Source organism: Oreochromis aureus, linkage group 9 (genome assembly GCF_013358895.1).
Source record: "Oreochromis aureus strain Israel breed Guangdong linkage group 9, ZZ_aureus, whole genome shotgun sequence".
NCBI lineage: Eukaryota > Metazoa > Chordata > Actinopteri > Cichliformes > Cichlidae > Oreochromis > Oreochromis aureus.
This window is the reverse complement of record NC_052950.1, coordinates 19,220,652-19,245,964: the sequence shown is the minus strand read 5'-3', so window position 1 is coordinate 19,245,964 and position 25,313 is coordinate 19,220,652. Positions and strand designations below refer to the sequence as shown.

The 25,313-nt window shown below is 41.6% G+C and overlaps 1 protein-coding gene across 4 annotated transcripts; it reads right to left on the bottom strand.

Annotated features, from left to right (window-relative positions):
- Positions 1 to 113: 113 nt before the first annotated feature.
- Positions 114 to 25,313, bottom strand: nck1b (NCK adaptor protein 1b). 4 transcript variants are annotated; one of them, XM_031732485.2, is made up of 5 exons: positions 25,082 to 25,313; positions 15,158 to 15,208; positions 14,592 to 14,832; positions 4,293 to 5,044; positions 114 to 4,200 (listed from the first exon to the last, which is right to left on the bottom strand). In XM_031732485.2, the coding sequence occupies exons 3-5, from the start codon at positions 14,815 to 14,817 to the stop codon at positions 4,000 to 4,002; spliced, it is 1,179 nt and encodes a 392-aa protein (XP_031588345.1). In that variant the 5' UTR covers positions 14,818 to 14,832; positions 15,158 to 15,208; positions 25,082 to 25,313; the 3' UTR covers positions 114 to 3,999. The 4 variants fall into 4 exon arrangements, with proteins under 4 accessions (XP_031588345.1, XP_039473144.1, XP_039473145.1 ...); XM_039617210.1 differs by lacking the exon at positions 25,082 to 25,313 and adding an exon at positions 24,762 to 24,780; XM_039617211.1 differs by lacking the exon at positions 15,158 to 15,208.

The following is a 25,313-nucleotide window of genomic DNA, read 5'->3' as shown; positions in this document are numbered from 1 at the left end:
CAGCTTTCCTCATGCAATAGTGTACTGCCGGGTTAGGGTCATACAGTTGTGGCTTCATACATCACCTATTTTGTCCCAGACTGAACAAACAACAAGATTAAAAACAGACGCGATCATTTTTATGCCGTTTATTACGTCTTTTGAACACTCTAATAGACTCTTCTAAATTATTACACCTGAAGACAATCTCCCCTCCATAAAAACAGTATTAAGAGCATGACATTAAATTTTCACAGCACTGCCTTTATCATCCGTTTTCTTCACTCTCGTACAGGGAGGGGGAGGGAAAGGAAAAAAGGGGGAAAAAAGCATTGTGAGTTAAAGACCACCATAGAAATGTAAGCAGCACAAAGCACCAAAGATTTAACACCAGAGCCACTTGTTGTGAATATTATCAAGAAATCCATGAAAATAATAATAAAAAAAGATCTCAGGCTAGTTGAGCAGTCAGGAAGAAGCTTCTGCTGCGCTGTAGTTTTCCATTTTTAATAGTTTGATAGACAATCTCTTGATAATATCAGTCACAACTGACTTCAGCGTTTCTTTTTCTGCAGATTTCAAACCATTTTCTGTACAGCTACGAGGCTCTGCTCATGCGGCCTCCATTCTTGTAAAGTGAGAAAGATCCCATTAACGATATCTAAGCATGATACTGTAGTTCTGTGTTCGAATATCAAGTAAAACATTTAGGTATTCAGGATTTTTTTGCTTTTTTTCCATATTTAAGTGACTAAACTGGAAAAGTGGATGTCTTAACACTAGTTTTACATACAGACATTTTAAAAAAAACAAACAAAAAAAAACCCCACTACATCCTCAGAAACCGTGACAGTTTCTCACAACCAACAATAATGTGATACCGTTACTTGAGGTGCTCATACATGGAGATTCAGGTCATGATTACATCACACCTGGTGTTACGATTCTGAATGAACATCAGCACATAGTTTCATACTGTACAACGTAGGCATTCACTTATGTTATACTTGATTAAAATCAGCTATGGTAAGGTCACTTGAAACTACACACAATATCAACTAATGGGCATTTTATGCAGGAGATTTAGAAAAAAAAAAAAGAAGGCAGACAATGACATTTTCAGCCTGCGTCATCAGGAAATGCTCTTCCCTATAAGGAAGGACATCCCAAAACATCGCTCACTAATCACTTAACTGACGCGCATGCAAAGCTTTAACCAAATGGGTCGCAGCGGAGAAGTGGGAAGCACAGGATAAAGACATAAGAATAAAAGAAGGTTTGGGGGGAGCGGTTACTAAACCTTTGGTAGACAAAAAAAAAATTGTGAAGGCACATTTTTAAATCCCTTCCTCAATTCTTCAAACTGGGGCACGTTGCGTTGGCGTTGCGTAATATTGCAGGATGCTTACAGAACTGAAAGTTAGGGAGGGCATTTTTGCCAAGACTGATTCAAAGTGTAGGGAAATGCTGTTTCATGTAGAGCAAAACGGCAGCTGTACGACAAACAGCCACGGATCTGGGTGTAATAAAGGACATGTAACAGAATTCTTATGACCCACATACTGATCTAGTGACTGAAAATGAAGCACAAACAGGCACTAAGTGTCCCTAAACATCATGACATAAAAATAGCTTGGGACCCAAAAAGCCAAAATCACTCAAGCCATGCTGACACTTTAAACCACACATTCAGAAATCCCTCCAGAAGCCGTGCACTCCTGGAATGTTTTTTTCTTTTCCTGCCTTTAACGTTTAAATAAGACATAATCCGACTTCAATTTGGATTTCAAGTGGTGCAGTGCAGGTTTAAAATTGGCGCTTGCACTTTTCACCCATCATAAACCAAACTGAAAGCCGATTGTTTCACTGTTTATAATTCATCTTATACAAGTCCAGAACAGAGGAAAGTCTGCTCACACCTCTCTGTATGAATAGCTCAGTCAATCACCTGGGGAATGGAGGGAGGAAAAAAAAAAGGTTCACACCCATGTTTTGTGTTCTTTGTGGCATGACTGAATTTTTTTTTCATGCTTGGATTAACTAGACCTCCAGAACCCTCCCATTTCAACTCCTTTATTCTCTGCTATGATATAGCAACAATTTCCCTGCCTGGGTGTGCGATTCCACATACTCTTATCCAATGGAAAAAAGTCTCAGTCTCCTCCTTCGTTCCTGATTCACCTCTTTTTTTTCTTCTTTTTTTTCTTTTTTTCTTTTAAATGTCCGTTTTTCCCCTTTCCTCCTCCTTCCTCTCTCCCTGTACTCGGGTCCAACTGGCCACAGCTGGAGAACTCATCATCACAGGCATCGTGATCATCATCATCGTGATCGGCGTCTCCCGGAGCACACTGCTGAGGCGGCTCCCTGCCAACACTGCTGCAGCTTTGATTGCAGGCAGCACGCAGCGGCACTAGCTGCCGCACAACATTCAACAACTACTTGGTCCACTTTCACTCAAAAACAGCCATTCACTAGAAGTCCTTCACTGTAAATATAAACCATGTGTGCTGCTGAAAGCATTTAGACATATGGACATTGAACATACATTTGGTAAAACCAGCTTAATGTCCCAAAGTTTGACTGCACGTACATTTAAAGCAGCTCTTAGGATACATTAATCAAAAGAAAACAAGCACTTTCTTTATCATTTCTCCAGCATAAGGAATTGTTCTCCGACAACCCCAGTGCTGGCTTAAGCTCGACGTGTACGCTTTGCAACCACACAAACGCGACCCCTGGGTGACCCTCAACTCCTCCATTCCCTCCAGTGATCACCAATTCAGGGAGCAGTGACATCATCCCTCCCGTTAGTCTGCACTGGCCCTCCATTTCCCCTCCGAGCTCCGGCAAACCAGCACTGTATATATTTTTGGAAGCCGCGCAGCTCACCCTGGCTCACCTCACTGCCCTCCATCTCCATCCCCTTTGGCAACACTGAAGACACATCTGCTGTCACCCACACACTGGGCCGGGGGTGGAGGAGAGACCCAGGAGGGAAAATACTTTGAGTCTTCACATGACCTTTATACGCAAAGATAAACTCCCCGCCACCCCTGTGGACTGTCTCTCCCTCTCCTGTCTGAGCTAGGCGGAAGGTGTTAGGACACTATTCGGTTTGTGCGCCTCCATGCAAAGTTAGAGGATTTAAAATCCCTATCTGCGCTGCCTCGGTTTTGTAACATTCACGTGACACAGATACAGCAATATGTGAGACAAGCAATACTGTTGTACAAAGGAAGACCACTATATAGAGAGTTTGACCTTTTACAATAAGAGGAAACCTTGAAATCCTTTAAAAAAAAAAAAAAAAAAAAAAATGCACAGTGTGATATTCCAATCTCTACAACATTGATCATTACAGAATTGTATCAATAAATATATTTTGGTCACTTCATTTTTATTCGGGATTAGCAGAAGTTGTGTATTAGTTTGTCCACAGCCACAAAGAGCGCCTTAAGACAGACAAAAAGAAATAAGCTGAAATGTAGACCTATAGGCTCGGCTCGGCTCTCGAGTTTGCTAACATCTGAAAGAAAATGCCTCAGTCAGGTGTTTGTTGTATAATGTGTAAAGTTAAAAAAAACAAATCACATTTTTAAAAGAAACCGTTAAAAAGATTATATATTATCAACAACATCAACAACAACAAAAAAGGAAAAGAAAACTAAATGCAATAGATATCAAGGTGGAAATAACCATGGCATTGCCTATGACCTAACACATCTGGATAATTTAAAATAGGCAACCAAGAGGTCTGTAGTTACTCTCAGGAGTCCACCTTCTTGCCGTCTCCCTCCTCAATGTCTCTCCCATGCTTTTTTTACCCCACACCTCCTCTTGGAATGCTCACAAATCTGTGACAAATCACATATCATTTAAGTCCTGATGATGTGTTAAGTCTTCAGGCTTGGAGCTGAAATGTTAGTGTGTGTTCTCGTGTAAGTATCTGTATTATATGTTGATGAAAATAATGTGTAGAGGTGTGTGTGCGTGCGTGCGTCACTGTGTGAGACAGATGGATCAGGAAGCAGCCAAGGCTTTAATCAGGTACAGTTTGTCTCCCTGCTCACTGGTGAAGATGGGGGCCTTTTTGTAGTGTTCAACAAGCTCTTCCATAGAGTTGAACTTGCGCTGTCCGATGCAGTAAAGGTTTTCCTTCAGCTGCACTTTGAAATGCTTGTTCTTGCTCTGCGCCTTCAGGGAGATGGAAAAGTCGTTTGGCTAAAAATGAAAAGAGAACCGGGGTTACTAACAGTGTTTCAAAGCACCGACACATAACAAGATAAACCAAGGAGAAGGTGGAGGCTACTGACCGATGACTCGCTGTCTCGGATGAGGAAGTCTCCCTCTATGCCTCTTTGATTGAGCGCCACCTCTGCCTGGTGGCGCGTCACCTTTCCGTAGTACCACTCCTTCCCCGCAAAGCGCCCGCTGCCTGATGGCAAGATGTAGTCACACTCGGGTGTGGGCGGCCCAGCGGGCCCCGCTTGCGGTTTATGGGAGGTGGAGTCCAGCACAGTGACGTAGTTCTTGGGTACCAAGCCCAGCTGTCCATCCGCTTTGCGGCACTTCCACCACTCCGGGTCATTCTCGGGCTTCTCCACCACCTCCATTACCTCGCCCTTCTCAAAGTTTAGTTCCTCGTCGTTGCCTGAGCTGAACGGGTAGAGCGCCTGAACTGTGTGCAGCACTCTGTTTCCGTTCGCGGTGATGTTCACCACCGCAGCCAGTTTCTCGGTCAGCGATCCGGCAGGGTCGAGTCCACCCATGCCCCCTCCCCCCGCTGTCCCATCCACGTCCTCCGTCACATAGTTGGACGGAAACCAGCCTGACCGTCCGTTGTAGCTACCGCGCCACCAGCCATCGCTGCACTTCTCCATCACCACCACACGTGTTCCCTTCACCAGAGACAGCTCATCCTCACGCTCTGCGGCGTAGCTGAACTTGACCAAGGCGGGAAGGTTGAGGTCATACAGCCTCTCTCCGTTATCTGCATTCATATCTGGGTCAGCATTAGGGGCTGGATCTCTCATACCCCCCTTTCTGCTCTTCACTTTCCCAATTCCTAAAAAAAAATAAGACGAATTAAATAAAGATGTTGGCGTTTGCAGGGGAATCATTATCGTCATTCATATTAAAATTGAACCCAGTGAATTCAATCAGAATCTGGAAAGCAGCCGAAACATGCTTATTTGTCTACATTCAAATTTAAAGTCATCATTTCAATTAAAACAAAAAAGGCCAGTTCTTTGGAATTTTATTTTCCCCATAATGGCGAGGAACAAGTCTGGAATTTAAAAAAAACAAACACAAAAAAACAAAACTGCACACACTTCCCATTATAAACATGAAAATTTAAGGCAGGAAGAAAAAATCCCAGACAAATACCAGGGAGCAATAATAAGCATTATGGGCTGGGTGGGTGAGTGGGTGGGTAAGCAGGGCTAAACATCATTCCTTTTCAACATTACATTCCCCTAACCCCCCGCTCCACAGTCCAAATCCAAATACATTCTTGGGGATTAGGCCTAGGTGCTGAGGAAACAAGAAAAAAAAAAAAATGCAATGCTGGTGTGCTGGGGGAAAAAAAGTGAGTGGGATGAAAACTTGTTTTGGCATGGACCTATAAACTCTGTGGAAACTAGAAAGAAAGTAAACTGCTGCTACCCAACAGTGGTTAAAAAAAACCAAAAAAAAATCTAAAGTAATACTTTATTTCATTGCTGCTAATCACATTGGACTAATCACCTGCAGCTTGAAAAAAAAAAAAAAAAAAAAAAAAAAAAGCAGGAGCATCAGAAATATGACGCACAGGGCAGGTAACAATTCTGCAAACTGTGAGCACTGCAAAGAATTCATAAGGGAAGTAATAATTCACAAAATTTTAATACAATGCTGTATGTCATGTGAGGAAAGATAAACAGAAGAATGGAAAGTTAAAGATCTTTCTACACTGCAACTGCAAAGTTTTTTTTTAAATCTCAAAGTTAAAAAAATTAAAATAAATACTATTGCTTTTTCTAAATACTCCACGCCGGATTCACTTTGAATACATTTGCACTAAAAACATGTTAGAAATTGTACTTATTTTTCTAAAGTAATCTCTGTAGGCCACTTGTGATCTTGTGTAACTGAAAGTTATTTTCAGAATGTACTGGTACTTTTTTACATGTATATAAAAGCAACATGTCATATATAGTCATATATATTTTAATGGGTCAATTTGTAATGTATATTACTAGTCTGGCACAGCTGAGATTAAACTGGACTGTATTTTACCTATAAAATCAAAGGCGTTTGACTTCCTTGTTCTAGAGTGCTCTTCCCAGTCTCTAACCAGCACCATCAGTCTCCAAACACCCCATCAACCTGACCAGTATGGGATGATAAGGAGCATATTCATCAACGTGTTATCAACTTTGGGCTATCAGCAAACTAGCTATTCCTTTCTGTATTTGATGCCAACCTAGCCCACACACATTTCCATAGGTGACCACTGGCAAAAGGGCAACTTTTATCAAACATCCAGTCAATCTTTCTCCTCGTCTCAAGACCTACATCACTGATAAACACCCAGAGGCTACCGGTAGAACAGTCACCATGCCCGTGGACCTTTTTCCCCAGCTTGTGAATTCCTAAGGCAATTGTTTTACTGGGCAAAAATTTCCCCTTGGTAGCCATTTTGCTACTTAAACAAAGCTCACGTGACGTTACTGTAATCATGACACATCTATGCTCTTACCAATGATGTGACAGTAAGACCAGACTGAAGCTAAAACTAACCAGACGCTGATATCAGATAGAGCGAGCAGACGAGAGACCCTATTTCTGATTACGTCTGCAAAGCTATTGCTTGCACAATCAAAAGACAGCTGGGTGAAATTATATACTAAGGCAGGGTGTAGTCTCCAGGACGGAGTGGGGAACGTGACTAATGTGTCACAACGCCATACTGAATATCCTTTACCACACATAAATTGCTACTGAAAGGTGTCTCTGACTCAAGGAGAGCAGACAAATTTCACGGTAGTGCTCAGAGTCCAACGTCAAATTGCTTCCAGGTAGACCCTGTTATTAGTCACACCACTGTACATAACTACAGACTCCAGACAGGGTGTTAAGAGCTGATGTCTGTAGGTGGAGGTTAAGTGCTGCGCAGATGCTAGTTATGCATCTGTGCAGTCTTTAGGACTTGAAGGCAAAACGTCAAACAACAACAACAACAAAAAAAATTGTTTTTTTTTTGTACAAAAAACAAATGTTTCCAGAGCACAAATCCACTAGTCTAAGTTTTTAAATATGCATAAACGTCACCGACAAAAATCTAGATTTCCAACAGCCAAAGCATCTGCAATTCTTGGAAACAAACAAACAAACAAACAAAGAGTGATTATGCAGGTGCAGGCTCCGGGGTGTGCCTTTGCACAGTTGGAAATGGCCTAGTTAGCTCCATACAAAGGTTAAAGGTGAACTCTGTATAAATAATGCGTCTTTTACCTCCGACTGACACCAGAGACAACTTATTTTTGAGAGTTTTTATCTCTTTGCCCAGCCAACAGCCCTTATCAGTGTCCCTGTCACAGTTTTTATTTGGCACTTCCTGCTCCGCTCACATGAACACTTTGCATTAAAAAACACGGAGCCACTAAATTTGACTAGATGCTCAATCTGTAGTAGTAGGAAGTTGAGATTTGCCTGTATGGCTACAGGTAGACAATACCAGGAGAAGACAAAAGGCTGTTATTTAGGGGAACCTGCTTCTCTAAGGGCCCATCTGTAATGCTGCTGTAGGTCGATTAGAAAAATGTACGTGTGGCTGTGTAGAAAAGCGCTTTGAGCACAATCTCTGGACCTTTTATTATGTCGACCCCAACAACGTATGTGCAGAGGAGTAAAGGCACAGTAACAAGCATGTACAGGTGGTAACAGCAAACAAACAACAAGCAAAGTGTGTAGAGGCATTTTCAAACCTGTAGAAATTCCAGATTATCTTGCCACAGATAAGAGGTAGCTAGATTTAGTATCTTTTTTATGAAATAATGGTAACACATTACATAAGCTACATACGTTAGGGCAGTAACAGGACAGTCTGAGGTTAAGCACTGCTGGATTATTTGAGGGCTGAAGCTGGAAATCTTTCATCTGACCAGCAGCCCACTGCAACATCCAGTAACGAAACCTTTGCCACAAAATGATCCATATGACGAGGAGCAGAATCCGCCAACATGAAGTCAGAGTAAAGCAGCAATGAATCTTAAAACCCCAAAACAAGTCAGTGCTTTCACCTCTGGTTCCCTGTGAAAAATCAATGACTGCTGAAATACGGCCTGTGTTTACCGCAAGCTTCAGACCAACCGTTTTAGTATATGAAATATTTTAGAACTCACGAGTCGCTAAATTGAGGCTACAGAAAGTCTCAAAGCCATTTAACACAATCGCTTCAAACACAAGACCTCACCGATTGTGCCGTCATTCAGCTGCAGTGGAGTTTACGACCTCAAATTAGGGTTTTCTTTTTGGCGACAGCATTTACACAAACGCCATTTTGCCAAAGAAAACAAACTAATTCTCCATATTTTATGCAATAATCCAACAAGCCTATTGAAACACCTATAGGTTTAATTTGTCATGGGACAACGTCCATGCTGGCCTACAAAAAGAAAACTGCGTTTTTGACTACAGATACATGTACACTGAAAAAAGCAGATTTAAACGTAGAAAGCTAAAAATAAACACCATCCCACCACCTACAGAGCAGTTTCCGCTCATTGCTGACACCTGAACTTAACCTGAAATTCTGCCCTCATGGTGCATGTGTAACATGCAGTGTGGGATTTTCAGCTTCCCCAGAAACCCACAAACCCCACCGTTACTCTACTGCTACCAGAAAAAGGATAACAAGAGAAATGAAAAAGAACTTTGCTTTGGAAATTTTTCTCTCATTTGACGTCACATGCTTTTTCCTGTGCATTTCCTTAGAGGAGGACATAGAGGAAGGAACTCATATTGCAACAGATGGCAGTAAATAACAATGATTAAGACCATGACTTCAGTTGGTAACCGCCTCTGAAACAGTTGCTTTTTTGGGGGTTTACAGATGAGGTACACCGAGCAGGAGGAGAAGAAAGTGCTGGGGAGTTTGCTCAGCTACCAGTGGTAGACAGGAACTAGTTTTGTTTTTCAACTGTGGCCTCCCTACGCTGGCTGGCTGTCCCATTGTCTGCCAGGACCCTTTCGACCTCCTGGCTTCCCTCCATTTCACGACTCTTCCTCTGCGGACGACAACACCCCGCGTCAGGCTGTCTGACAGTGCCTGAACACACTCCTGCTTTGGCATTTTGGGTCCTCCAGCTCTAATCACAGTCATATTCTCAACTGCACTTCTGCTTATGTTGCCTAAAGTATCACGCAAACTACACTTATGTCATGTGGTGACAACACAGAGCATCAGAAAGTGCTCTATACGTTCACAGCAATTCAAACTCAGACAATATATGTACCGCAAAACAGCCACGTTCAGTCGTATGGTTTACGCGCCAAATATAATGACAGCATGTGTAGTTCAAAAATCAAACAAGCTAAAGGAAAGACACACAAGAGTGAGTTGGCTGTTCTTCAGTGGAGACGACCGGGGCTACCTTTTAAGACTACAGCTTCAATAAAGCTGCCAACGCGGTTGAAACGCAGGAAATGTGCAAACTTCTTTCAACTTCAGCTGTTCGAGACATCAAAAGCAAGCAGGCAGCCATCGATCTCTGTGACGGAGGGAGAAATACTGCTCTCTGTTCTTTACGCATCTGGACAGCACACCGCTAGAGTCAGGCGCTACAGGAACATCATTTGGTTAACATATATAATCACAAAAAACCTAAACAAAACAAAAAACTGAGCAGTAACTTTAAAACTCGTTTTCACTTTCTCGTCACCTTTACTCAGGTGACCTAAATTTAAATTGCATTTTGCCGATGCTGATAATCATGTGTGCTTTTCCCCCCCTCGTTCAATACAAACACATCAGTTCAATTAAAAAGAAAAAAAAAAGAAAAAGATTTCCATAACCACTTCCTTTTACATGATTGCTATTTGGACACGCCAATAAAGCAACAAGTGTCATGATACTGGTATGCTGCACAAACAAACAATAGATATTCAAATGTGGGCAGCAAAGCAGGGGGGCAAAGAGACGCTCTACTGAGAGCTAATATTTATATTCTTTCAGCCACCAGTATGTCAAAATGATGCTGAATAACAGCAAAGCCTAAAACAAAACTATATCTATGTACCAAAAACACCCCTGCATACAGTCTGGTTTACTTGTTCCTTTTGGATTTCTGAGTTTTGGATTATCATAAGCAAACACTTTAAGTGACCATGAAGCTCCAGGATCTTTTGACTGTACTCTACAGACCAAACGGTGGTTATTCACTGGGAAAAGAATCTGTATATTATTCTATAATAAAAGCAATCCTCTATAGTAGACAATATAATTCAATTGACAAGGCGGGGGAGGGCGTTGTTAATGTCGGCAATGGTTCAACAGGCCCAGACCCTTGCTCACTTCCTCTTAGGCAATTGTTAATGAAAGAAGATACGGGAAAACAAAGACGAGTAAATGTCTTTTCACAGGAGAACAACATCTGAAGGCCTGAGTAAACTTGACAACTCCCCTGCCAAACTTCTAATTATGATTACGTCTTTTGCCTTTGTGGTCATGGAAGAGCGATCAGTGGTTTTGGAGAAAAGAAACTGGACTTTGAAATGAAGGAGCGTGCGACAGAGACGGCCAGAAAGTGCAACAGATAGGACCCCCCCCCAATGATTCAACTTCCTTCTAACTTCTTGCTTCCTCCCTGGCTTCACTTCTCCAAATGCTCAGAGAGAAATGTGGCTCAAATTAGAGTTTCCGCTCGCTGGGGAGGCCGAGAAACAGGAAAACAGAGGGAGGGGAGAGAGACAGAGAGAGAGACTAACAGCTCTCAGTTTACACAAGCAAAACGTTTGTTAGCTCATCTCTGTGTTGTTCTCATCCCCACACTCTGGATCCTTCAGACAGCAAGCAGACTAGTCAGTGGACACACAAAAACACACAGACACACACAGAAAGATAGACAGAGACAGGCGATATCACTCAGCAGTTACAAGGTGAGATTACAGTGAGCGTGTGCGCCGAAGCCTTTTGAAAACGAGTGTCAGCGTGGCTGTAAAATATCCTCATCCCACAGAGCTGTCCATGTCGCGACATTCCTCTGATAACCGAGTGAGGTGCGGGAGATGGGAACCCGGGTCCCATCAATCAGTAAAGACCCCTTCCTCCTCTTGACTACAATGACTACAGTGTTCTACATAAGCACCCCGCGTCCCTTCAACTGTAGCCCATGACAGGAGGTGGGGTGGACGGTGGGGGAGAGACCCTCCCAGAATGAGTGGGGCGCCCTTAGGTTAGCATAAGAGAAAACACATATATTAAGATATTCCTAAACAGGGTAGGGGTCTTCAAGCATGATAAAGTAATACACCTAGCTGCATCCCACTCACTGGGCACGAATAGTAGACAGAACTGGAGTGGGATTATTGTGTGTATGCATGTGTGTTTAACAGAAAGAGGCAGAGAACGATTGCTGAGGCAATTACAGGCTTCGGCTCAGCAGAAGGCTTTTCAAAAGCATATCCACCCAGTCTTTGCAGCTGCTCTCACACTCACACACACACACACACACACACACACACACACACACACACACACACACACACACAAAAGCTGTTAAGACACCCTTTCACCCTCTCTTTACCAGCACAACATGTTAGCACAGAAATCAGTTTCCGCCAGCTCCAATTATGACACATTTTCTTGGCTAACTTGAAGATAAAACTAACCAGTGTGAAAAATCAAAAAGGGAAGATGAAAAAGAAAGAAGACTTGACAATTGCCGCTGCACAGCTAGAGAGAGAGAGCGCGAGAGCGAGAGAAGGAGAGGAAAAAAAAAAAAAAGCCACTCAAACTTCAGACAAAACATTTCCGGACCACTTGTAAAACAACAAATGAGTCAGACTCGCTTTAAAAGGAGCTTAAAAAGACTAGAAATGTAGAAAACTCACGAAAGAAATGTTTGAATAGGTTAGCCATGTCCATTTTGGGCTTGCCGTCTCTCCCTCTCTCTGTCTCCTTCCCGGCCCCTGCTCTCTTCCCACTGCAGCTGTAGAGTTATTCCATGTGAACACCCAGAGAGCTGGGAGGATTTCAGAGCAGGGCAGCCCACTTGTGACCATGTGGTCAGGCTTACCCAATGAGAGTGTGGGATATAGAGGCCTTCAGTCCAGCTATGGAAGGCAGAGCACAGAGGCCTCATGGAGAGGGGAGGGGGAGGGGGGTGACACTTATATGCGCAGAGAAAGAAAAGGGAAAGACAAGGAATAAAGAAAGTGAAGGAGTAATTTCCTCAACATATAGAAGCAGGAGGGTAGTGTCCTTAAAAAAATTATATAAGGATCTGTGAGGACATGGCAGCAGCTGAGTGAGTCAGTGAACACTCAGTGTCACATGACTGCAGTTGTTGGGAGAAACACTCATAACTTTACAACAAACTCAGGAAACATGAGTACTAAAACACACACACACACACACACACACACACACACACACACGGATCATACCATCACACATTCTTTCAAACTATGACACTGCTCCACACCCAGCAACGGACCTGGCTAAGAAAAGAAGAAGGAGGGAAAAAAAAAGAAAGATTTTCCCTCCCACATATTATTGAAGAGTCAGCCATAAAATTCACAGCTAAAATGTTTTAAATCTACTTAATAAATAATTAAAAACAAGAAAAAGTGAAAGTTATACATTTACAACCTTTCTATTGCTGCATTTGTGTTTCATAAGGTTTGGTTTATGGTTAAACCACGTTTGCTCATGTTTTACTGTGTTGTATGTGTAAGTGAGAAATAGCTGGTGTTTAATGCCATTGTTGCAGCTGTTCATATGAACCATTTGATCAACGGATCTACCAACAGGTGGGATGTTACGGGGAAGCTCGTCGCTGTGGTGCATGACAACCACACACACACACACACCCACACTCACACCCCACAGACAACAGAGAACAGACAGGCAAATAAACCTATAAAAGCCTAGGACATGAAGACTGAGGAGACCTACTGCAGCAGTAAAAAAAACAAAAACAAAAAATGTACATGCTCGAGTCAAGCCATAAACAAAAAAAAAGGCAAAAAAGGGAAATCCCTGCTTATTAAAGTGAGCAAAAACAGAAAAGAAATGAGCCGCACATTAAAAACTAGAGAGGCTGCTTCCTGTCCTTACACGATTTTTCATTACGAGAGCATTTGAGCTGACAGGCTCCTCTAACCACAGCACTCACGCACACACTAACAGGAAGACACATTTCACGTGTCCAACAGAGAAGGGTTTTGAAAAAACACTTGTAATGTATACAGTTATGACACACTTCTGGTTAGAAGGACGGAGAATAGCCCCATTTTTTTTCTAAACTTTCGGGAGGAAAAACACCTTTCGGGTAAAGGGTTTCCTTGCAGAGATCCTCCTACTCAACAGCCACTGACACTGCCACATCACCGATAAACAAAACTGCTTAAAAAGTACCCTTTTTTTTCCCTGCAATTTGATGTTATGCAGATAAATAGCAGACGATGACTAGTGTACACCTAATGGGTTAGCGTAAACCGACAACAGCTATGCCATTATGCTTAATTAGGATAATGTTGGCATGTGGTTCAAAAAGTTTGGAGTTAAATGTTTTAAAAAAAAGCTTCTGACACTAAAGACAAGGCATAAAACACTAGGTAATTTATGAAAAGAGAAATCACAAACAAAATTTTTCACAAGCTATCTGGCAACATCCCAGACTGGAAGCAAGTGGTCAATGCGTGCAACACAAATTAACATAACCTTGGCTTACATGCACCCTCACATTTGGCTTGCTGCGACAGTACAAAAAAATATTGCTATGGTGCAGATAGAGGAGAAAACACCTGTGCTGTATCAATTCAAGACAAGATAAAAGGATTAGGTGCTGTTCATACAGAAACAGACTTGAAATTGTCCGATTTACCCCCACCCTAACACACATCAATAGGAGAAAACATTACTTGTATTGGCATTTAAAAATAGAGATCACCGCCTTACCAGGGTAAATGCTTCAAAATACACAAGCGTGCATCAGACAACGCTCCAAGAAACTAAGGTTTCAAACTAAAGTGCACAGTGAGATGAAAATCGGTCTCTGCATTTCAACCAATCACATATCAGCCTGCGACCATCTTCCTGTGGTGACTTTCACAAGATTCATCGCACACCACAACAATGTGGTCAGAGACGTATTGTAGCTGGCCTAGATAAACGTGCTCCGTAATGCCACTTTTTCTCTTTTGAAGCATGCAAAACACAAAGCACATCAACCAACAGTCAAAGATGCTGCAAGGCATCAAATGCGCAAATATTTCATAAAACATCATCAAAGCTTTACCAGGAAATGGTGAGATCCTCCATAACACTAAACAAATTTGTGGAGAAGAGTGTTAATTTTAATACGGCTTCAAGTCAAAGTCAGGAAATCATAACTACTTTTTACCTAGTGTGTCTTTGAGATTCTTGACTATAGATGCTTTCCTGGCACTGTTTTTCCTTTCCACATAGTTGGACGGCACAAAGCCCGTTTTGTTGGTGGCATTTCGAACCCTCCACCAGGACTTTGAGTCATCGAGAAGCCAGAGACGCTCGTTTTTCTTGATGTCCAGCTCCTGGTCCTGCTGGGCCATGTAGTCAAATTTGGCGATGACAATCACCTCTTCCGTCATCTTGCACTAGGAACACTGAGAGAGAGCAAGGAGAGACATAAGAGTGACTAAAGGGTATATTCTACCTCACAAACTCTTTGAATCTTTTTATACATTAAAACATTTTCAAAATAGTGTCATCGAGACTAGTGTTATCTCATGAGCAGCAGTAGCAGTTACTTATTTACACTTATACCGAGCCTTCATATCTTGCCCAAGTATGGATTATGAGCATCTGTTTCCTGTGTCTGCTAACACTTGAGACGCATGTCCAGACTGTGGTGTTTGCTCATGTAGAATGATTATTTAGAAGACACAGCAGACATAAATTTAGAAGCCGTTTAAAAACAGGCAGCCGTACCTGTACTGCATCAAAGCTGAGAACTTCAAGGGCTCTGACAATTCTGCTGACCTAGAAAAAGAACAAGAACGATGCGAGATAATTACTACTTGCTTCTTCTTAAAAGTCGTCTCTGCAGATTTGTCGATATTACCAGGAAACTTCCTCTTTCATACAGTGTCGGCTCTTGATTTTTAAATAAAATGAACCCAGTGTGTTTATAACATTGTCTTCGTAGTGCACCAATGCCAAGATACAGATGATGTTATTAAACTATATTAGCAGAAGGCCAGCCAACATTTCCACAGTTTAGTCTCTTCAGATATAATTTCCCTCCACTAATTGTATTCTTTTAATAACAGTCATAACTGACTATTCACAATGACAGTGTACAAAAGAGGCCTTCATACATTTACACAGGCAGTTAGGAGCAATGCTAAACTACCAAACCCTCTTTTCTTTTAGGCACCAAATGTGAAGCGAGAAATCAGAACGATGGTAAAGATTACTGCAACAGGGAAGCAAAAAAAAAAAAAGAGAGAGGCACTGTGCGTCAGAAATGTGGGTACGTCAGTGAGCGAGGCTCTCAGCGAGCACCAGTGATGAAGGATATTATTTTAAATTTAGCACTGGCCTATAAATATTCAAAACTGTGCGCAGCACCAATGCAAATGTTCTGCTTATATGAACAGCGATGTTTGCGATCATTCATAGGTTCCCTAAGCTATCTAAAATTATGATTTCGGAAGACTGTGATCCACTGTGAAGACTTCATGTTCAACAATGAGCACATTCACAACAGCTGGTCTCATGACCCCTGCAGCCATCAGCACAATCAGAATATGCTAGATTAATACAGCAGATACTTGGGTCAACAGTGAGGGAGTGGGGCACCACTGAAGCATCTGCTTAGCTGCTCTGATGTCACGAGAGTGGATGGAGTTTCACCTTCACCCCCCGCCCCAAAAACTCCTGACTGACTCCAGGGACCAGACACTGACCTCGGTGATAGAGAGCTCTTGGTTTTTATTTGAAGCAGCAGCAGTATCTAAGTTTCCTTCTACAGCTGGCCTTGAGATACGCCTAAACCTGATCTTAGGCAAACACAAGCAGAAGCTGCAGAGCTAAGTTTCAGCATGGTTAAGCAAGAGGAGGAGAACAAACAAAAAAATAACACAAAAAAAAAAGAGGTCTGGGGAGATCTTAGCTGACTAAGAAAAAGAACAGAAGACAGTTAAAGCAACATGGGATTATGCTGCCACATTAAGACTACAAAGAGTTTAGAGTCAGAAACTAAGAGGTGTGATTAAAAAAAATCATTTGTGTAACACAGCTTCCATAAAATGCTGGGTGGGCGGGGGGCACCTGTGGTTTAAGCTGCATTTCCACATATGGGGTGTTGTCTTAATTTGCAAAAAAACAAATAAATAAATGAAAAAATCATTTGGGTGTATAATGTGGTTTGATCTCATGGCTTGTTATTGCATGCTCCTTTTCCATCCCTAATTAAATTAATGAACACTGAGAGACATGTTAGGGAGTGGCACAAAAAAAAACAAAGAGCTGATTTACTCTCCTCGAGAGCCTCTTTCACCCAAGACAAAAGCAACAATCTCTCCACTCCCTGGGCTGGGCTGGATAACTGTCTGCCAAAACAGGAATACAAGTGTGTATATGTGCTCCTCCTCCATTTACAACATCCCACCCTTACTATCGTTTTTCCATTTTACACTCTCCCTAGTATTTCATGACCAAATCGCAAGTGCACAGCTATTCCTCCCATTTACAGAAAACACGCTGCAACCCATCACCCCCGACATCTAGGATGGCTAAGCACTAAGTGCACATTAACACCGCAGTGACTTGCAATGCGAATGTGAGGGAGGATCAAAAAGTTAAGCGACAGATGCCCTGAGCTAATCATGCAGCTGCATACTGAGCCGAGACCAGTCGCCTTGCCCCAAAGCGCTACGCGAGAGGTCAGACGGGTCAAACTGCTCAAACGGTGTCACATTAACATCCACTGTGGATCTCCACTTACCCTGCTGCCAGGCAGAATTAACAGGTAAGCCCAATCCGCCAGCAGCCCATAGCACGCATCGATCTTATTGACTTTGTGACTAAATATTTTCACATTTATCTTTCTAACTCACAACTTAAAAAAAAACAAAACAAAACAACAACAAAAATAAACAGAGGGAAAAAAGGACTCCTCTTAAATTATAAAATACAGTAGAATAGCCCTTTATTCTCATCGTACATGTACAACAAAATTGTAGTTTGGGAGCACTGTGCTGCTGTATACGTTCGTATGTGCCGCCATCTTGCAAGCATCTTGCATTTGTGAGACAAAAATTAGGTTAACAAACCTAAAACGTGACAAAACTGTCTTTCCATTTAGAGTTGAGATGAATTAACATATGCAGAATCACCTGTAGTTGGAGGATTTTGCAAGACAAGTAAAAAACAAAATAAAAAAACATATTCACTGATGATTCACAGTGATGTGGAGGAGAAAAGAGGCCAACCAATAACAACAGCAACAACAAAAAACCATTACGAGGGCAAGGGCTGCCGATGTGGAAATGTTCTGTGGACAAGATTATCAAATGCGATGATGTCATGACTCAATGCTCCCAGACAAATAGCCTGTGACCTTTATAATGAGTAAGTAGTAGTAGTATAGATGTTTTGAAGAAACCAAGCACTGTGAAAAATAATGTGGGTGCCAAACATAAAGCAAAAACACGACCTTTACGGACACGCTTTGTGGTCATCAACGAGGGCACCAAGACTGCATGAAATGGTTGGAGAAGTAGCCAGATCTGGTGGTCTGTGGTAAGTGCAGGGTTTTCCCTGCTCGTGGCAGCTCTACTATTCCTCCCTCGTAACATTCAAAACCAGTCTGCTGTCAATAAAACAAAAAAATTCATCTTTAATATTCTGCCTTGAAACAGAATAAAAACCTGTTTTCCAATAGCTTCTTTACTGAGAGCTTTTCCAACACATTATTATTGTCAGTATCATCTGCTTTAAAGGCTGAATTATAATTTAGTTTAATCATGTAATATCTGACAAAGTATCAGAAAATATTGGAAACATACGGGGGCAGTTTTTACACAAAACAACCAGCTGAGTCTATGCTGAAAAGCTGTCACTTCACAGCTAACAGCATAAGATTGAACTCTGTGTGGGGGTATTACCACAAGTGGAATGTGTGTTTATAAAGAAAGTGGGCCTATTTGTGTCATGCTAATGTGCAGAATTATAAACCAAGCGATTAGTCTGGCTCAACCTTATCTAATGTCACACCAGGCCAGTGACAGGTCAAGCAGTGTTAATATAAGTGAACCACTCATGTTCTCGAGAGTACCAACTCTAGTCACAACTGTTTCCCATCAGCAATGTAAAACTAACCCAAATCGCATCACTGGGGTATTAAACACAGGTCAGCCATCCTTTATTTAGAGTCATCAGAAAATACCTTTCTGTTACACAAAATTTGACAAGGCTCAAGTGACGGTATAAACCACAAACCGCAACAACTGCAAATCAGCAGTGTAATGAAGATGCACAGTGCAACTTTGTCAGTTCTTGTATTACTATAAAACAACACTGACATGAGTTCACCACATCCTGCAATCTACAGCTGCTGCCATAACCTCTCGAGTCTTTGCATGAGAAAAAGGGGGAGAAAAAAAGAAGCACACAAGTGAAGAGCCAGTCAAAGAGCACTCCTAGTGGACTCATAGTGGAATGCATTTCATAGAGATGCTGTCCTGGAGACGAGCATGAGTAGAAAATAGCCAAAACTGCACTGATATCAATTTTTGTCCTTTTACAAGTCATATGAGAAGTTATTTGTTAAACAAAACGAACAAACAAACAAGAAAACCTCACAACAGTTGGATAATGTATCAGCCAAACAAGCCAAAAAGAACAACTATGGATCCTTGTCTATCTTCACTGTGGGGGCATACAGTGTATCACTGCTAGGCAAGACTGCTGAGGCACTGAGACAGCAACAGCATGAGCTCACAGAGGCAGACAGAGTAACCTAATCCCTGTGACAGCCTGCTAAAATCACAGGGCTCTGCTGCCTTCTGGAATGTGCTCTTTCTGCTCGCTGCTCACTCAGCCCCTCTGGCACTGCTACACTTCCTCCTTCCACCAAAATGTGCATTTTAGATACAGGGAAGGTCTGATCCACAAACTGACAGCACAGGATGGCGATGGGCCGATTAAGACATGTTTGCGCTTCTCTTCACACCGAACCACAGCAGCTGAAATCCCATGAGACTGCAGCTCATCCCAGATGTCCCAGTTTCTCTCTAAACAAAACAGAAGCACAGCAGCAAAGGGTCATGGGAGACTTGGCAGGCCAGCTGTGAGACAGGAAGTGTGGACACAAGGGTGACCGGATGATGGGAAAGTGATGCAAGCTGACAGAGAGCAGGCTTGACCCTCTTCAAGTTTAGATGAGTTCAGATAACTTATCTTTGCACTGATGCTTGTAATGTACCTTGTTAAAGAGATCAAAGATGAACTGCTGGACTAGTTTAAACTTTAGCACCAGTGCTGCCGAGAGATCACATGATTTCCCACTTTAGAAAACTGTATTGTTCCAGCATCACATTAAAATTGAATTAGGGGGCATCTAGTGTTTTGGGTTAAGCATATAGACTAAGCTACATCCATGACTGTGTGAAAGCAGTTGGTTATCCACCCCTCGGGATCACCCTCAGCAGTTGGGAATGGCCTAAAATAGACCGTGGCTCATGTCCTTTGAGAACTGCCAGAGATTTACTCTCATAGCAACGACCAACAGCAAAAGTTTCAAGCTTTCTTTTAGACTAACTTCACATCAAAAAGGCCCACTCTACACTCTAAACAAATATGTGAAGGGCCCACATAAACGCCACTGTTTGAAATATGTTGCTTAGCAATTCAGCCTGAAAATCCCATGCAAAAAAAGGAGCAGCGCCATTTTCATAAAAGGCAGTATTTATGTAATTTTGGCAAACTTAATCTCTCAAACACCACAATACAGAAATTAAATCATAGCCCATGACATTTTCAAATCTATAGCAGACAAACAAACATATCATCATATAGGCATCCATCCATATTAGAGGATATCCATTGTTGTGTCTGAGAAGAGTATCTGTTCATAAAATTCAAATTAACAAACATTACGCTACTGTAAAATGTTTTCACTTCCTCATTTCACTTCACAGTTTATTATTACAACTGCATATTCACCCTCAGTCTGTTTGTTAACTGTCTAGCCCACAGAAAGACGGTACTGGTGAAGTGACTCCTTTTCTGTGGCTGGAAGAGGGGGACGAGATGTTAAACAGAGTGCCAATGTCTTTGTCTAAGCTGCACAGAGATTCACCTGTAATAAAGTCAGAGTTTTGATTGTGCAAAATCAAAATTCAGCAAAGTCTAAATCACTGCCCCAGAACAGAGCAATCTACCAATCATGAAAAAATGAAGAGGGAAGACAAGAGACGTGAAACCAAGACGGTTTTCATGGGTTCTTACAAGTGGGTGTGTGCTAATAAAAGTTAAGAAAAAATGCTGAAACCAACATTGTCAAAATGAAATAAGTTATTGATCTGTATCAGCCCAGAAAGCCTGATCAAAGCTTCCTTATCAGAAATCACAGCAAGTTACATAACCAAAGTGTTTGTAGAAAGCCTATAATGTTGCAAAGGCAAAACATAGAAAGAATTTAACTGCAAAACCACTTGCAAGACTGCACACGAGTCACGCTTTATCTAATTATAATTAATTATTTATAGTGAATGCACACTCTAAAGCTGGCAGCACGAGGTGATTCACCAGAAGCATGCTTTCATTCCATCCCTAAGCAGATATCTGTCAGAGCTTAATACCTCTATGGAAGAAAGGATCCATTTCCTTAGACCCCACCTAATTTAGCAGCCTACACCTCTTCATCCACACCCTGAAATTGGCAGCTCTTGTTCTAGCTGGCCTACCCACCAGGTCAAATGATGGCCACATCCAAGCAATCTTGGGTTTAAAACAACGGCACAGCACACTTTCAGATTACCTCACAGATTCCGAGAGCTCCAGGGGATTTCCCAATGACTAATCTAAGTTTACAAAGCAGAAGGAACTCCAACATACAGCAGTGCAGTTTAATAAAGCTGCTCTTGGTTTGGTTTTGTGTACTGTCATGGTTCCTAAACATGCTAGGAGTCAGTAAGAGATCATCAACAAAATCTAAATATGGGGAAGTACTGCCATGAAGCAGAAGACCTTGTTATTGTTGCAGTAAAAACAGCAGATTATTTGCAAACTGGACAGTACTAGATATAAAATAGATACTGGCTTGATTTCAACTCTTCCTACATCCTCAAAAATGCCATCATAATTGAACTAAACAAGCTACTTGGGGCAGACGTCTGAGAAGGACACATGTTGGAACTTGTGGAAAATCGAAAATCTAGGATCTGCAAAAATTCCCATCCTTACATTCTCTGATAGGAGAGAGGGAAACAAAAGAACATTTTCCACAGAAACGCTCATCTCTGTACTCCCCAAATCAGTCAGCCTACAAACATTTCAATCCATTTTAGTTCTTTTAGGGTACTATCTGAGAGTAAAATCAATGTTCTCATGCATTTTTAATGAAAGCTGGAGATTGTTTGGCAACTTTTCCATACCCAGGGAAATGATGTGAAACAGCACTTGTTATATATGTTGCTAACCCCTTCAAAAGATCCAGCACATTCATTTCAGAGGCAACAACAGATTTTTATAGGGATGGTCGGCTTTTTTTCTACACACAAAAACTAAAGAAATCAAAAAGATCTGATTTCGATGCTTAACCAAGCCAATATCCCAGCAGTTGCTTGAAGGTCAGTTTGAAGGCCATCAAAAACGCGATAAGAAAAATAAACTGATTCTCAAATGACTGATGAGATTTCTAGCTTGCCAGACCTTTTAATTATTTCATTCTTGCTGTTTGATTTCCCGTGTGATTGCAGTAAAGAAGATCTAGCTTGCTTTAATACAAATATTTTCCATGTTGTCGTTACGGCCAAGAGCGCTATGCCATAAAATTGAACTTTGCTCCTAGGTTTGGGTGATATTATAAAATACTCACAGCAAAGTTTCCATCTAATCACTGATCTCTATTTGCTACCAGTGGACCACAGAAAACACCGAAAGCTCAGATTATAGATCCAATAATTTTGAAAAAATCTGAGCTATATGAAGGTCTAACTGTTTTTTGCATAACATGTTCAAAAAGAAAATGACAAGAAAAACAGGGGGTGTAGAAATCACCCATGAACCATCATTTTCTTGCTCTTAATGAGAGTACTGTAGCAGACTGATGCAGGTCTGTGGACAGGACTTACTATTGGTTTAACAAATTCACAGAAATTGCCAAACGCTTGTGCCTGAAAAGCCTGCTTTCATCATTAAAGACACGCACAGTTCTTTCATTATGACAGTATTGGTTTTTTTTGTAATTCAGTGCTACACAACTGCTGTCACAACAATGAGTCGTAGTTGCATGAGTACACACATCCTCATTATCACTTTGCCAAACCCACTGAAAGAAAACCCTGAACCATAATGGACCAAGAGAAAAAACACTGAAACTGCACACTTCTCCTACTCGACACGAGGAAGTCAAATCATTTACTCCAAAAAAAGAAAAAAAAGAAAAAAGATGACAAATACAGCAGGGACAGTACACTTTTACAAAAGTTGGAAAACTTAGTCCAAACAAGAAACAATAACTGGGCACTTCCTTACGACTTTGCTTTAGTAGTTAAGCTGAAATTTCTCCTTTTTCCCCCCTTTTTTTGGTTTCGGTGTTTTGCTCATTACTTGCCTTTTTTGCCCTTTGCCAGGGCACACCAAGCAGAAGCTGTTGCTCCGTCATGTTCTGTCACAGTTAATGTATACAGAAAACGTCTGTTATTTACTCTTCAAACATCTGCATGCATGAGCAGTCGGGCACAAAAAAAAGAAAAAAAAGAAAGAGGAAATGGAAGAGAATGTATGCAATAACAGAGATTAGGGCGATAACATGCAAAGAGACAATTGCGGAAAAAAGAAAAAAAAATTCCCCATTTCTCAACTTCATAAGAAGCCAAAAAAAAAAAAAAACCCAGAAAGAAAGAAAAGCGACTTTATAAACTAGCTTCTGAGCTCTGAGGGAAATTTTAGCCATCGTTTTGGCTATCGAGAAAAGCGCAGTTGGTATTTTACCCTGGGCTGCGAGGACAGATTTGGCTGCTGGAGGCCACTGGTAGCCGGACACTCGGAAAAGAGGAAAGGGCATAGCCAAACAAAAAAAGGATAACGCCTTCATACACATAAGATTATTCTGTCATAAAATCCAAACAAGAGCGCCATTATAGTGTAGGATGTATGACTATTACAGGAGTACACAAGGAGTATATCGGAGTGAAGGAACAGTCCTCACTTCTGCACAGAAGCTCATGACATGGCAGCTGACAGGTGCAAATTTTTAAAATAGTTTGCCTAATTGCAGTTTCCATGTGTTAAGATGAAAATCAAATGCAAGCCTTCAAGTACGAAATGCTGATAAGAATGGCATCACCATTTCTTCCTGCAAGCTGTGGATGCCCTCTCTGTGACTCCAACTGAGAAGAAAGCAACAGCAGAGCAAATGCCTCTCTCTTCCTCCTCCGCCTCCTCTCACCTCCTTGAAAACTAACTTGTGACAATAATTACAGAGTAATTCTTAACCAGTCGCTAGTATTTGGTTGCACAGACGTGCAGGCTACTCCCATAAATCGCTCAGATATAATTAACCATAAATCATCAAATAAATACCTGCAATACAAAAACCTCAAGCTGGAATAATCTGTTGAGTGTTGCACCAAATTTTGTAAAAGGCCACACAAACAAAAGCCGCAAGGGCTCGCCAGGAGTTATACAGACGAACTGCCCCATTGTGCTTCTAAGAATGACATTTAGTCTAGCTTGGGTTGTGTAAGGTAGAAACAATGTTACGAGATAAACAAAGTGTGCAATTACCCAAAATCTTGCCCAAAACAAGATCTAAGCGATCCAACTAGGTATATGTAAGCTCAAATGCGTTTCGCACGTATTATACAGGTAGATATTTATCCACAAATTGAGTTTAGATAAAAACAAAGAAAAAAACAATTCATTGTTGTATGTTCTCCAAGGTGGAGATTTCTCCTGCATTTTAAATCTCTAGGACAGAATACCTTTAGGTTGCGCACTACTGGTCCAAATAAACGGATACCAAGCCAACTGGGTATCACTGGGTGAACATAGAAGTGATGGACCGGCTATGACTAATTATGGCTACTTGAAGCAAAACCCAATACTAGTGAACCACATCGTGACCACGACTAAGCGAGTTCAACTCAGTACGCAATTGAAAACTTAATCCTAAGATATAATAAGAAAAAAATAAAGCTGCATTTAAGTATAAACTGTAAAGTGGATCAAACGGTTTAATATCACTGTGGCTTCATTTAATTGTCATTCTTACAAATAGGAGTGTTTACGTGGTGCCCGCTTGAACGAAAAGAAGTATAAAGATGATAAAGAAGTGTAGCAGTTTTGGTGGAGTTTTTACCTTATAACCTGAGCTTGACAGCGTGTCACGCTAAAACGGCTAACATTAACCTGGCTAAGAAAATTCTCCCATATGCTTTTAGTGGTTACAGCCAGACTAACCGTCTGCCAGCTGGGTAACAGTATGCTGGCCATGCTGGCAAGGACACTAGGTGTTTTTCTCTCTCTCTCCTTTTCTTTTTCAGTCTAGGTTAACGTTTAGCTGTTAGCTTGCGTGAGCTTTAACGCTGGAGAACCGTTATTGCAGCAGTCTGTATCACAGAGCTTCACCATCAGCGGCAGCTCAGATTCATACCCTGCTCTAGTCATACCACGTCTTACCTGATTCCTGACGGCCACCTCTTCTTATGTCCTTTTGGAAATATGTTAAAGGGTTACACACAGCAGCTGAAGATGCACGGAAACGGCATCCAGAATCCTAGCTAAACAGCCAGGGTTTTTTTTGTCCTTTATTTTCCCCACTCCAAGAAGCTAGCCTAGCTGACGAGACGCCGTGCCCCGTTGGAATAGCATTTCTGCATCAATGCATGTCATCGCTCAACAGCACGGCTAA